This window comes from Peromyscus maniculatus, chromosome 9 (genome assembly GCF_049852395.1).
Source record: "Peromyscus maniculatus bairdii isolate BWxNUB_F1_BW_parent chromosome 9, HU_Pman_BW_mat_3.1, whole genome shotgun sequence".
NCBI classification, from domain to species: Eukaryota; Metazoa; Chordata; class Mammalia; order Rodentia; family Cricetidae; genus Peromyscus; species Peromyscus maniculatus.
The window spans coordinates 11,253,113-11,266,885 of record NC_134860.1 but is presented as its reverse complement, the minus strand read 5'-3'; the positions used below and the strand labels follow the sequence as shown (position 1 = coordinate 11,266,885).

At 54.0% G+C, this 13,773-nt stretch overlaps 1 protein-coding gene and 1 long non-coding RNA gene across 13 annotated transcripts in view; both read left to right on the top strand.

Annotated features, from left to right (window-relative positions):
* Ldb3 (LIM domain binding 3) overlaps positions 1-13,773 on the top strand; it is a 64,540-nt gene that overhangs the window by 6,434 nt on the left and 44,333 nt on the right. For 4 of the 12 annotated variants that reach the window (XR_013042211.1, XM_042284334.2, XM_042284337.2 and 1 more), the window contains exons 2-4: positions 3,037-3,188; positions 3,662-3,737; positions 5,304-5,662. Coding sequence is in view for 11 of the 12 variants with exons in the window: in XM_042284334.2 (XP_042140268.2) it covers positions 3,037-3,188; positions 3,662-3,737; positions 5,304-5,662 (587 nt within the window). In the remaining variant the exon portion in view is untranslated. Of the gene's footprint in view, positions 1-3,036; positions 3,189-3,661; positions 3,738-5,303; positions 5,663-10,327; positions 10,351-11,442; positions 11,647-13,581; positions 13,597-13,773 lie in introns of all 12 variants that reach the window. The other 8 variants (XM_042284335.2, XM_006976692.4, XM_006976693.4 and 5 more) reach the window with 3 other exon arrangements.
* On the top strand, positions 3,744-4,496 carry LOC143267260 (uncharacterized). The gene is made up of 2 exons (XR_013042217.1): positions 3,744-4,333; positions 4,366-4,496. It is a non-coding gene; the product is annotated as an uncharacterized LOC143267260 (long non-coding RNA).

The window sequence follows — 13,773 nt, the reverse complement described above, 5'->3', positions numbered from 1 at the left end:
GAGAGCATTTTAAGGGATGGCACACCCCAGGGCAGCTTTGCTATGAGATAGCTTTCCCTAGGAACGTCCTGCCACGGGGTAGCCAGTTGTGGGGCCTGGGCAGTCCGCTAGGACAGCGTGGTGCTGGAAACTTTATCCCGGGTGTTTTCCTCTGCCTTCGAAGTGCTTCTAAAGTAAGATGGCTTGGTGGATGGAGAGTCGTGAAAGTGAAGTGTGATAAGGTGGAAGAGTCGGGTGTTATGGTTGGACAGTGATGATGAGAATTGGGTGTTCATGTTTTTCAGCTTAAAGATTACTGTAGTAAGTTGTTAGAGATAGCACAGCCCTGCGCCGAAAGGCAGGAGGCCAGGTGTACTTTCTGCATGGCAGCAAGAGGCCTCTGGCCTAGGAAAGCATCTTGTTTTTTCCTCGTGTGTGTGTGTGTGTGTGTGTGTGTGTGTGTGTGTGTGTGTGTGTGTGTGTGTGTGTGTGTGTGTGTCTATCAGAAGATAACTTTGGGTATTGTACCTCCGAAGTCATTCACCTTGTTTTTTGGAACAGGTTCTCTCATTGACCTGGGACTCGCCTATTCAGGGAGGCTGGCTGGCCGGCAAGCCCTCGGAATCCATCCGTCTCTGCCTTCCCAGCCCTGGAATTATAAGCATATGCCTACACCTGTTTTTCAGTTGTGTGCCAGGGCTCGAACCCGGGTCCTCCCGCTCGCACAGCAAACACTTAGTGACTGAGCCATCTCTCCAGCCTCTGTCAGTATTTTTCACCTCTGCATTCAAGACAGCAACACACTTCTCTTACCATGGGCTTCCTGTGGTGGCGGGCTAGGGGATAATGATGGTATTAAGGGATAATGATGGTTCTATGATGCCCCTCTGGCATCTGGAGAGTGAGCTTTGCAGATCAGGTGTGTTTTCTTGGCCATGGACGCTTTCATTTACTGTTCTTTGCCTGGCCATTTGGGGTCCAGAAGAGGAATGTTCTGGGTACAAGTGGGCAGTGTTTGAGAAGACACTTGGAGTGGGGTGTAACGGCACACGCCTTTAATCCCCAGCACTCGGGAGGCAGAGGCAGGTGGATCTCCATGAGTTCAAGGCCAGCCCGGTCTACAGCATGAGTTCCAGGATAGTCAAGGCTACACAAAGAAACTTATCTCGGGAGAAAAAAAAAAGAAGATACCTGGGACCGCAAAGGCTGGTGACAGCAGTTGGCAGTTGGTCTTGTCATCACCCACAGGGTGTAGGACCAGCTCTGGGACCAGTGATAAAGTTACAACAAAATCCTTCATTCTCTGGGCACAATGACTGCAGAGCACCTTGATTTGTGTATAATTCCCTTTAAGGAACGTGGAAGGAGGCTTCCATCCATGCCTAGAGCTTGACCAGAGGCCACACAGGCTGGGCGCATGGAACATAAAACTGTCCCCAGGTCATCTGTGATCGTCTTTCAGGATGGTCCCCAGACCTTAACCAAAATCCAGCTTCTGACAGCATCAGTGACTAGTCTTATTCATGCAGCACAGCCAGGAAGGTGGGTAGGATGTGGCCAGAGACGCCAGGAGAACTTGGGCAGGTAAGGGGACAGAGCTAAGCGGCAGCCTCCAGCCATCTGGCAATGGGGGAGGGGGGCTCAGAGCCTCCTCTTTCCCGTGATGTCCTTGAGGATAAGGCCCGTGTCACATTCCATGTGGTATCACAGAGGGACTGCCTACTGTCACAGGGTCAGCTCCTAAAACACTTCTATGCGTATGTACCACACACTAACGGGCTGTCCCCACCCCCCACCCACACCCCCGCTTGTCCCCTCAGTCAGTAACCATTCCATGAACCCACTCTAAATGATGTCACCAGACCTTCCGGAAGTTTGCATCTCAGAAGATGTCACTGTGGGTAGGGTCACCACAGCACTCAAAGTACTGCTCCTAAGGGGTGGCTATGCAAAATCTGGTATTGTGTATGATGCCATTGAAAGTTCAGTGTGAGCCACCACAGCTTCCCATGTAACAGTGGGTGTAGCTTTCCCAACACCCCATGCGGTGTTTCCAGAGTGAAGTCTCAGTGGCATTTCGTGCAGTCAAAGATGGAGCCTCCAGACATTATTTTTGGTGTCAGTGGGTCACAGGAATGAGGAACTAGCTTCATGATTATACTTTTCCTTTCATAGGTATGCGGGTAGCCAGAGAGCCTTTAGCCTACCTCACGTCACAGCCTGCCCTGTTCTCACCCAAGCAGGGCTGATGGCTCTGATAGTTTTCTGTGTACCTGTCCTCGGTAGCGTGGAGCACCTGGTGCTTGGATGCTGCCCTTTGGCTTGGCAATGCCTGGAATGACTGGGGACAGGAAGGTGCCAAGTCTCACCCTCATTTCTGGGACTGGAAAGTACTCTAGGGCTTTGCAGGGTGTGGGCGGTAATAGGTTAATTGGTGCAATATATAGCCCCCAAATGTCGATGGCCTAGCACAGTGGGAGTTTATTCCTCATTTAAGGAGCCTGACATACCACGCCTGCTCCAGGTAGTGACTCTGGGATCCAGGCCCTTTCCAGTAATCATTTTTGGCTATCCTTCTCTCGAACATGTGCATTTAGTCAGTCAACAAGCAACGTGCAGGATTCTAGTGGTGGTTACTGAGGAAAGACCTGGCAGTGGTGTGTGATACGTCCACCAGCATTCCCTGGCCAAAGCTGGTCCTTTGATGGCTGTCAAAAAGTCCTAGGAAGCTAGACGGTGGTAGCACATGCCTTTAATCTCAGCACTCAGGAGGCAGAGGCAGGTGGATCTCTATGAGTTCAAAGCCAGCCTGGTCTACAGAGTAAGTTCCAGGACAGCCAGGGCTGTTACAGAGAGATCCCCTGTCTGGAAAAACTAGAGAGAGAGAGAGAGAGAGAGAGAGAGAGAGAGAGAGAGAGAGAGAGAGAGAGAGAGAGAGAGAAAACAGGCTTGGTGAGCAGCCAGTGCCAGCCATTGGGAATGAACAGTGTAATGGGCATCTGCTGGGCACTACAGGCGATCCTTTCCTGACTCGTCCTTTCTCTGCTATCTGACCAGATCACTCCAGGCAGCAAGGCAGCCCAGTCCCAGCTCAGCCAAGGAGACCTTGTGGTGGCCATTGATGGGGTCAACACGGACACCATGACCCACCTGGAGGCCCAGAACAAGATCAAGTCTGCCAGCTACAACCTGAGCCTTACCCTGCAGAAGTAGGTGGAAGCCCTCCAGAGAAGGGGACACAGGTTTGGTGTAGGCACGCGATGGGGACAAAAGAGAGGTCGTCCTCAGCATTTGCGTGGGTCCAGCCCTGTGCTACAGAAGTGTACAGGAGGGGTGAGCTGAAATTCTGGTCAAGCTACCATTGCCTTGCTTTACGGCAGTGGCTTAGGCAGAGAGCGTGGCCACAGTGCCACAGGTATATGGAGGGCTGGACCTGGAGGCCCTGCTTCCTCTTTCCTCAGGCAACCCTGCCCTCACCGCATGCAGAAGAGGCCCATGAGTGCTGATGAGAAAACCCCAGGGTTATGACTCCTTCTCCTGGTCAAGCCCAGGGCCTCCCTTAGGAGACCTAGCGCATGGGTTGATGTGCACTTGGGCCCTGTGACTCCACTGTCCATCTCTCGGTCTCCCCTGCTGGCCAGGAGCAAGTGTCCTCACTGGCTCTTGTTTCTGGCTTCTCTAGGTCCAAGCGTCCCATTGCCATCTCCACAGCAGCGCCCCCTATCCAGTCCCCACTGCCAGTGATTCCCCACCAGAAGGTAGGTGCTGACCAGCCACGGTTCCTGGAGTGTAACCCTGCCTGCCTGTCCTTACCACTGCTGACTCTCATGAGAAGTGTTTGAGTCCCCTTACCTAAGACACATCCAGTTGTGGGGATACCTCCCTGGGCCCAAGCCACCATCCCAGGTCCAGCAGCTGTTCTGAGAAGAACCCAGTTTGGAAAGCAGTGTGCTGGGAAGAGGGACAGCCATTCTAGTCCAACAGGAACCAGGCGTCTGTCTAGAGGGCTCTGACCCTCATCGTCTGGGAACACCGAGACTAGAGCTGCTGGGAAAGGACCCAGCTTGAGTCAGTCACCCCAGGAGGCCCCCCAAGGTGTGAAGGGACCTCACTGGCCCTCAGGGTTTTTCCTCCACACAGATGCTTCCAGTTTCTAAGTGTCTACCCATCTCTCACAGCTACAGACCCCTCTGTCCATTAGGAAGGCTAGTTATAGTCCTAGAGGCTAGCCCAGGAGTGGAGGGGCAGCTGAGCCCTGGCCCCAAATCTCACCACTAGAGCCAGAATCCTTCCCAAATCTTCTCTAAGCTATGGGCCCAAGGGCCTAACTTACACTTGGGAAGGCTGGCCCAAGGTCTAACCTAAGCCTGGGAAGGCTGGTCCAAGGGTCTAACCTAAGCCTGGGAAGGCTGGTCCAAGGGCCTAACCTAAGCTTGGGAAGGCTGGTCCAAGGTCTAACCTAAGCCTGGGAAGGCTGGTCCAAGGTCTAACCTAAGCCTGGGAAGGCTGGTCTAAGGGTCTAACCTAAGCCTGGGAAGGCTGGTCCAAGGGCCTAACCTAAGCCTGGGAAGGCTGGTCCAAGGGTCTAACTTACAATTGGGAAGGCTGGTCCAAGGGTCTAACCTAAGCCTGGGAAGGCCTACCCAGAGCTCCCTTACCCATTCTCACACTACAACTGTAGACTGACTCCAGTCTGTCCAATGGGGAGACTGGACAGCAGGCGAGATGGGAAGAAAAGGCTCACAGTGGTGGGAGTGGGGGGGGGTGTCATAGATTGGGGAACTGGACAGAGGGCTGCTGGGAGAAATTGCCAAGGTAGACAGAGATGGCCAAACAGCCAGCTGCTTCCTTAGGTTGCCCTCTGTACCTCCACCCCAAATGTCAGCCAGCCCTGGTTATGAAGGGTCTTCTCCAGGTTGGGCCAGTGAATCAGGAGGCTTGTTTGCACTCACAGGGTACCCATTCAAAGGGAAAAGAGGCCCCTAGACGGGACAGTGGTACCGTACTCTCCCCTGAGCCCCACACCCTCCTTCTTAGTCCTTGGGGGCAGGCCTGGCTTTCTGGGAGGAGCTTGGCATTCTGTCCAGGCGGATGCCAGCCTCTGGACCAGGAACCACAGGCTTCCCTCTGCCGCTCCTCTTGCAAAGGACCTTCCTTCCCCGTGGCCCGTCTGGGTGCTTCGTGCAGCAGGCTGCAGGCTGTGGGTGGTGGGCCACAGGTGCTCACACTAACATGTCTGTTCCAGGTCCACACGGAAGCACAGCCGTGTGTGGCCCTCTAACCACTGTCTTCTCTCTCCTCTGCATGGTGCTGCCCTATGCCAGGACCCTGCTCTGGACACGAACGGCAGCCTGGTGACTCCCAGCCCCAGCCCTGAGGCGAGGGCCAGCCCAGGCACCCTGGAGTTCGGGGACACCTTTAGCTCCTCCTTCTCCCAGACCTCTGTCTGCACCCCACACATGGAGGCCCTGGAGCCTGTCCTTCCTCAGGGCAGCCCAGTGGCCAAGGCCAGCCCAGAGGGTGTACAGGGCACAGTCAGCCCCAAAGTTCTGCCAGGCCCCAGCCAACCGAGACAATATAACAACCCCATTGGCCTGTACTCAGCAGAGACCCTGAGGGAGATGGCTCAGATGTATCAGATGGGCCTCCGAGGGAAGGCCTCAGGTGCCGGACTCCTAGGAGGGTAGGTAAAGGGCATCCTGCCATCTGGTCTGGAGGCACCTGGGTCGTCAGTGCTCACTACAACAGCCTGGTCAGGTGGTCAGGGGGAGGAAGGGGTCTCACCACAGCCAGCCCTGAGCCCATGAGGTAGTGCCAGCCGAGAGCAACACCAGCCGGGATCCCACTGACGTTTGCTGTCAGCCATGCATATCATTGCTTCATACAACCACTCTGGAGTGACATGTCAGCTTTCTTCAGAAATTGAAACTGAGGCTCAGAAAAGGTTAAGCTGAGGTCCAGATGTCCAGCTACTACGTGATGGAGCTAAGCCTGCATATAGGAGACTCTGACCCCCCAAATCTTTACTCCAGGTCACATTCCATCCCATGAGATGACACTGCCCACTGCCTTTGGGAACTAAAGTTCTAAAAGAAAGACTAGTCCCCACATCCCTGGGGTCCCTACGGCAAGAACAGGGAAGAAAGTAAATTCTCAGCTGGACGGTGGTGGCTCACACCTTTAACCCCAGCACTCAGGAGGCAGAGGTAGGCAGATCCCTGAATTATAGGCCAGCCTGGTCTACAGAGTGAGTTCCAGGACAGCCAGGGCTACACAGAGAGACCTTGTCTCAAAACAAAAACAAAAAAGCGAAAGAAAGAAAGTTCTCTAATGATGAGAGTGCTCTAGGAAGGCTACCCAGAGGAGGAAGCGCAGGAAGTACCCAAAGAGAGACTGGGCAATGGCATGAGAGGAGGCGGTTTGCAGGACTGACCCAGGCTGGGCGGACAGCAAGGAAGCAGAACTCCGAGGAGAGAGGGTCTGTGGAAAACAACAGCCCACCTCTGGCCCCCCAGTCTGGCCAGTGAGACTCCATGGGAGCAGGGGTTGAAGACACATGGATCTAGGTTACCGAAGGCAGAGAAAGGAGGGATCCGCATATGAGCACGTATCGGCTGCCAGGTCTCCCCTCTGGTCTCATGGTGACTCTGCTACTGCCCTGTGCCATGGGTGTGCTTATCTCTAGGTGCCAAAGGCACCGCTGGCTGAGTCGAGGCATGGTAGCCCAGTGTCTCAGTGAGAGGAGCCACGTGGTTGTCTTCAGGTTACTGCGAGGAGAAAGAATGGCACCTGTCACACACTCACGACACATACTCATTGATTGCCTGGACTCTCCCAGCTGAGAGTCGAGCGAGCGTCAACACAGGAACCCCATCAGCGTGGCCCCAGCCACATCCTTGGCTCTTCTGTGTCCACTAGACCAGAGCTCTCTGATTTCTCAATTTCCCCAGCTCCTTCTGGAATCTGAGCAAGGCCAGCCTCTAGCACATCATGACTTCCCCAAGCCAAGGTTTTCCCAGTAAGGAAGCAGAAAATTTTAGGAATGGCAGGATAAAGATGGCCTCCTTTTTCTGCCTCTGATGGGTAGGTCTTTCTGGTCCCTTCTGGACCCTCCCCAGGCAAAAAAGTTGCCTTCTGGTTGACTGGGAATCCTGAGAGCCCACTTGAAATGATGACAATGTCTTCGTGGCTGAGCTCTGACTCTGAGCTAGGAACTGGCTCTTTTTTATTAATTAATTTACTTTATGTGTACGGGTGTTTTGCCGGCATGCATATCTAAGAGACTGTCTGATCCCCTAGGACTGGAGTTACAGACAGTTGTGAGCTGCCATGTGGGTGCTGGGAATCAAACCCAGCTCCTTTGGAAGAGCAGTCAGTGCTCTTAACTGCTGAGCCATCTCTCCAGCCCCATAGGAACTGGCTTCGTCATTAACTTCTGAGGTGGGCTTGATGTCCTTCATCTTAACAAGTCAGATATAGTGTGAAATTGACCCCAGCTCATACAGCTAGTAAGAGGCAGACAGAAGAACTAGCACTCGATCTGCCCGATTCCATCTTGATTTGAGATGGAACAGGGAAGCTAGGAGGTCAGGAGCCCTGTTCCGCCACCACCGCCTCCCACCCTCACCCCCTCGCCCAGACTCCTGGGTGCCAGTCCTTTGGTGCAGATGATGTCCAGAATCTACTTAGCAAATGCAGGAAATTCTCACTTGATGATCAGAGAAGTGGGATCCAACAGTGTCTTCAGGGGGAAGGTGGACCAGAGGAGGAAGTGAGGTCGGTGCTTTGTTCAAAGTAAGAGCTGATGTGGTGGTCAGTGTCAACAGCTGTAGGCGGAGAGGGGTGGGACCTCGGCTGGCCTGAGGCCCCGATTTGCTAAGTGTCTCACTGCTCAAAAGCAACAGAGCTGGCAGTTCACCGTGCCCATCTAGTGCGTACATCACCGTGCCCATCTAGTGCGTACATCACCGTGCCCATCTAGTGCGTACATCCCATGCTGAGGGCTTAGACTCGGGGAACAGTGACCTGGCAGGACCCATCTGCAAGGTGGAAACCCTCACTTCAGTCTTTTTTATTTTTTTAAATTTTATTTTATTTTTACACGTTTTGTCTGCATGTATGTCTGGGCACCACCAGAAGAAGGTATCAGATCCCCTAGAACTGGAGTTACAGATGGTTGTGAACTGCCATGTGGGTGCTGGGAATTAAATTCCGGTCTTCTGGAAGAGCAGCCAATGCTCTCTCTCTTTTTTTTTTTAAGATTTATTTATTTATTTGTTTGTTTGTTTGTTTATTTATTATGTATACTGTGTTCTGCCTGCATGTGTGCCTGCAGGCCAGAAGATGGTTGTGAGCCACCATGTGGTTGCTGGGAATTGAACTCAGAACCTTTGGAAGAGCAGTCAGTGCTCTTAACCTCTGAGCCATCTCTCCAGCCCTTTCTCTGATTTTTCAGGGCAGGGTTTCTCCCTTTAGTGTAGTTTTGGTGCCTGTTCTGGATCTCACTCTGTAGACCAGGCTGGCCTCAAACTCACAGAGATCCGCCTGCCTCTGCCTCCCGAGTGCTGAGATTAAAGGCGTGCACCACCACCGCCCAGCGCCGCCACTGCCGCCCAGCGCCGCCGATGCTCTTAACCATGGAGCCGTCTTCTCCAGTTTCCCCACTTCCTTCTTATGAATAGAATGGAGATGGAGGAACGTGCCCAGAGTTACAATGTTGAGAAGAGTCAAGGTTAGGGACTGACCTCTGTTCTGTCATGCTCCAAAAGGAAGCCCCTTCCTTCCTTCCTTCCTCTCCTCTGAGAAGCCTGTGGCTTGATTCTTGGCAACTGGATCTCTGGGGAGACATGGAGGGAACCAGTGGAGATCAAGGACAGAAAGGCCTGAACAACCTGCAGGCTCCACGCCTCACCTTCCGTGGCCCCACGAGCAAGCCTGGCTCAGAGTGGCCCTGGGCAGCCACTGCACCCCTGCCTGGTGCCTCCTCCTGAGCTCTGAGGCCTAGCTCCTCTCTGAACTGTGTGTGCCGTGGGCATCCAAGCCTTGGGATGGGGCGAGAACTTAGCAGGGGACGTTAGTGTCAAAGGAGTTGGCTGCCGCACAGCGCAGAGGCAGCCCCCACCCAGCCAGGTCCACACTGCCCTCTGCAGGGACACTGGGCTGCCTGGTCATCACCGGAGCCGACTCTGCAGCTGTCAGCACTAGCCAAACATGGAGAGGAAATGCCAAAGCCAAGCTGGCCTTTTCCTAATATAGATCCACTTGTGGCTATTTCCAGCATGGGACGACAGGAGGAATTTTATCAGCTCTGAGACAGTGGGGGACCTGGGCCTGTGCAGATACACCACAGGCTCTCTGGGGTTGGGAGTTTTTGGCTTCCTAGCACCCTGGTGGTGGGGTGACCAGGTCCAGGCTAACTGGGGCTAAGTTTCCCTCTTCCAGAGTTTGTAGTGGACAGATGTAGGAAAGCAGGCTATTTGGAGACGTCCATTTCCCTCCATGTGCTCTCATCTTGAGTGCTAGACAGGGCCACAGGGTCTGCCACCACAGGCATTCTACATTTAGAGAAGCATCATACAGATAATGCTTCCCCAAAGAAATTCGTATTCCAAGAGGCTCATTGTCCTATCAGGGTGAGGATATGCCGGGGGCCCCTGCTGGGGGCTTTCCTAAGCAAGCCTTGGACATGCACTCCTCCTGGGCCTCCTCCTGCCTCACTGATGGCCCACAAGGCCTTTGGAATGGTCACTGGGGACTGTATCAACTCCCTGCTCCGGGAGGAGTGACCAGGGCTGTTGGCCTGTCCTGTGGGAGAGAGAGTAGGGCCCAGGGTCCATGGATAATCCTGCTGCCCACAGAACAGCACTGCAACGCCTCCTTGGGCCATGAATGCATAAGCTGTCCCCACGAACAGGGCTGCACTGCGGCCTTTTGCAGTTGGGGGATCTAGCCAGAAGGAACCCGGGGCCTCAGTCCTTCTTGAAGCAGCCACCGGTCTGTAGCTCAGCTTTCTCTCCAGGGTCTACAGCCAGGGTCTACCTATGTGATCCATGTACCTCTACAGGAGTTCTTGAGACGGACATGAAATCTCTTCCCCCTGGCAAAGCTGGGAGTGCTGGGGTCCACCACAGAGGGAGTCCTGGCACCTCCCACCCAAACCAAGGGTTCCAGAGAGCCGATTCCCGGCTCTGCACTCTCGCCTCCCTTGATTCTTACTTCTTGCAGACTGAGGTTTTGCCAGTGCGGCCTCCGTCATGGCCAGTCTGAAGACGGTCCCCCGCATTCGCACTCCCCCGTAGAAGCCTCTCTCTGACTTCTCTGTCTTCTTTGCTCTTTCCTCTCCTTCTAGGTGGTAGCCAATTCTCCAGCCAAGTTAGTATCCAAGGACAGCATGTGTGTGTCCCCGTGTGCCCTTCCAGCATGCACCTGCCATCTGTTGGGTGTGGATGGCGTGTGCCTGTCGGCATGTGTGCATAGGTGCATGTGTGAGTGGGGGTGCATTGTGCCCTGGGTGAGCCTGCACCGGTGTTTGCTGGAGTCTGGAGGGAAGCCATCGCAAGGGATGGGTGTCTATGGGATGGTCTCAATTTTCCTCCCAATTTCCCGCTCCAGCAGCTTGCAGGTTAATTCAGGTGTGTGTGTGGGGGGGGGGGGGGGCTGTGCTGCACTGTCACTGGCCTGCGTGGGTCTGGAGACTTTTCTGTCCCAGTGGGACCCCTGAGAAGGACTACATGTGATTTTATCTCTGCTTGGGCATGCACCTACCTGTTGAAGGGAAGAACCTGGATGGGTAGAGGCTGGCAAGCTACAGCATGCTGGACAAGGGGGGCCTGGGCAGCCTGAGCCATCCTCCAAGGAATAAGCTCACACACCGAAGGATCTGGAAGAAGAGTCCCAGGCCACAGAGGAATGACTGGCAGGATAAGCCCCTTCACGGAGGAACTTTGCTCAGAACCTCGGCGTCTCCGAGTGCACCCAGTGTGACTGCTTTTCGCCTTTGGAACGTTCTAGAATCTGCTTGTGCTGCTGCCTCTTCTGTCACATGGCCCAGCTTCTGTCCTCTTCCCAAGTCCCACTCCCCTGACCCCTCTTGTGTCTGCTTCTCCATGCTGCGGTGTGCCATGGGAGTGGGCACCATGCCTGGTGCCCCTGCTGACCCTAAGAGGGAGTTCAGGCTGAAGTGGAGCCTGAAAGGGAGCTGGGAGAGTTGATTCAGGTGGGCATGAAAGATCTTCTGCCCAGGGTCTCGGGAGAGGCCAAGAATTTTCCTGGCCACACCCAGACAGCCCACGGTGGGGGAACTTGGGTAACTTACTTGGGCCAAGACCTCAGCTTTGGGAGATCTCTCTCCACATTCCCACCAGCCTCCCTGGCCTTGATTTCCCATGTAACCATCACCTGTTGCCCTCTCTCCTCCCTTCCCTCCTCCACCCCTCCCCTACCTTTCCTGCCCGCCCTCCTCAGCGCCGACTACCAGGAACGCTTCAACCCCAGCGTCCTGAAGGACTCAGCCCTGTCCACCCACAAGCCCATTGAGGTGAAGGGTCTGGGCGGCAAGGCTACCATCATCCACGCACAGTACAACACCCCAATCAGCATGTACTCGCAGGATGCCATCATGGATGCCATCGCTGGGCAGGCCCAGGCCCAGGGCAGTGACTTCAGTGGGTAAGCGCCTACCAGCATCACATGCCTACGGAGGCTGCCAAGCACTCACAGGACCAGCTCTCTTCTCTCACCTAGCACCTCCCGGGCTCAGGCCCGTGGAGGAGGTGGGCCAGCCTTCACCAGGGACTTTCAGCATGTGTTGCCCTCTCTCTCTTCAGAGTCGGCCCTGCGTTCAGCTGTAGAAGTGGCAAAACGCAGAATGTTGTGTTTCCTCGAAGGGGTTGTGAGACCCTGCGTGTCCCAGGCTTCATGAGAGGGGCTGGTTGGAGACTTCTGCGGTGCTTTTAAAGGAGCCCCGGGGACTCCCCGGGCCTCTTGTAACTAAAGCCATGCTGGGGGAGTGGAGGACATTGTCCTGCTCTTCTAGCAATGAGCGTCAGTCTAGCACTTGGTGGGTTTGGTATTGGAAGAGGCCTTGGGTGCCATTGGCAGTCAACCTCATGATGGGCACCTCTCTCTTCCTCTTTGCCCCAGGAAGCCTGGCTTCAGAGCTGTGGGGTTTAAAATGTCCTTGGTTCCTGGGCTTGGTCTACTCGCTTGGTGGGGGAACTTGAGGGTGGACTAGGGACAGAGCTGGTAGAAACTCAGAGGATGCTGGTACTATTCAGGTGTTAACAGGGCCATTATCTCTTCTATCTTCTCCTCCCTCATTTCTGTCTGTCTTTGTCTCTGTTCCTCTGTGTACCTCTCTTCTCCTCTCTGTATCTGTCTCTTTTCTCAGTCTTCCTCTCTATTGTTTCTTGTTTTGATCTGTCTCTCTCATTTGTTTTCTTACACACACACACATGCACACATGCATGCACACACATGCACACACACACACACACACACACACACACACACACACACACAAGTGGGGGGCCTGAAGGAGGAAGGCCATTACTTTTTTTCTGTTGGGGAATGTCACAGTGCCGAGCTTACCTCTAGGCAAAGGCAATATATTATCCCTAGATCAGAGATTCCCAGCAACTCAGGAGAAAAAGCCTAAGGGGATATTAAACTTTTTTTCTGAAACTATAAAAGCCGATACTGTAAGAGGGACACAGAAATGTCCCAGGCAGTTCCTCCAGGACAAGGACAAACACTTGTGGCCATTTGGTATACACGCAGAGGCCTGAGGATAAGGCACCCAGCTACATGTCCCGAGCTCCATTTTTGGAGTCTGACCTCGTCTCAGAGAGGTACTACTTCCCATCGACCACCAGGGGGCAGAGGTTGTCCATTTTGCAGCCACTTAGTCCAAAACCTGCAGCGTTCATGATTGCAGGCAGCCCTTGCAGACATCTGGACTGTGTTGATTTACTTAAACGTTCATTCAAAGAAAAAAAAAATGACCATGCAACTTTTAAAAACAGCCATTAGCTCATGTATACCCAGAAAAGCAAATCTGCCTGACTAAGCCCAAAAGTTACCATTTGTCACATGGTCCTTGGTGTGCCCTGAAAAGCAGTAGGTAGGAGTCACCAAGGGAAAGTCAACTGGGAAATGATGGACGACCTGCTCATCACACTTCACTTTCTGCATACTGGGGAAACTATTATTTGATTTTGTTGTGGGGCACCTGTGGTTTGGAGACTACGGTGCTCTGTCGATTAACCTAGCTGTCTCTCGCCGTTCCCTTCCCTCCCCTGCCTCTTGTTTTGCTAGCGTGCCTGGAAAGGATCAACCTTTCCCCTTCCTTTTAGCTCAAGCGCGCTGAGCTGCCGCTGCTATGGTGCAGTGAGGAATCCTCCTGACCATAACGTGTTCCGTTTCTGCTGTCAATTTCCACGGTTCCTTCCTCACTGACAGTTTTCTTTTTCTCTCTCTTCTTCCTTCACCCACCCCACTCCCCTAACTCATTTCTGGTCCTAACCCCGCTCTCTTGCGTGCGCTGCCCCTCTGCTATCCCATGATGGATGCGCACTCGCGGCTGGGTTTCCTTCTGCTTGGCAGGGCGTCGCCGCTGGCGTAAGTAGACCCGCAGTGTCTGTCTGGTCATCTGTCTAGTTGTTGCAGGATGGTGTGTGGGCTTGGTGGGATGTGTCTGAGGACAAGTGGTCAGCCCGTGCGCCCTGGCCACCTTTTTCCTCACCCCCACCTCGCAGCCACACGGCATCCCCTGCAGCCTCCACAGGCAGATGCTTG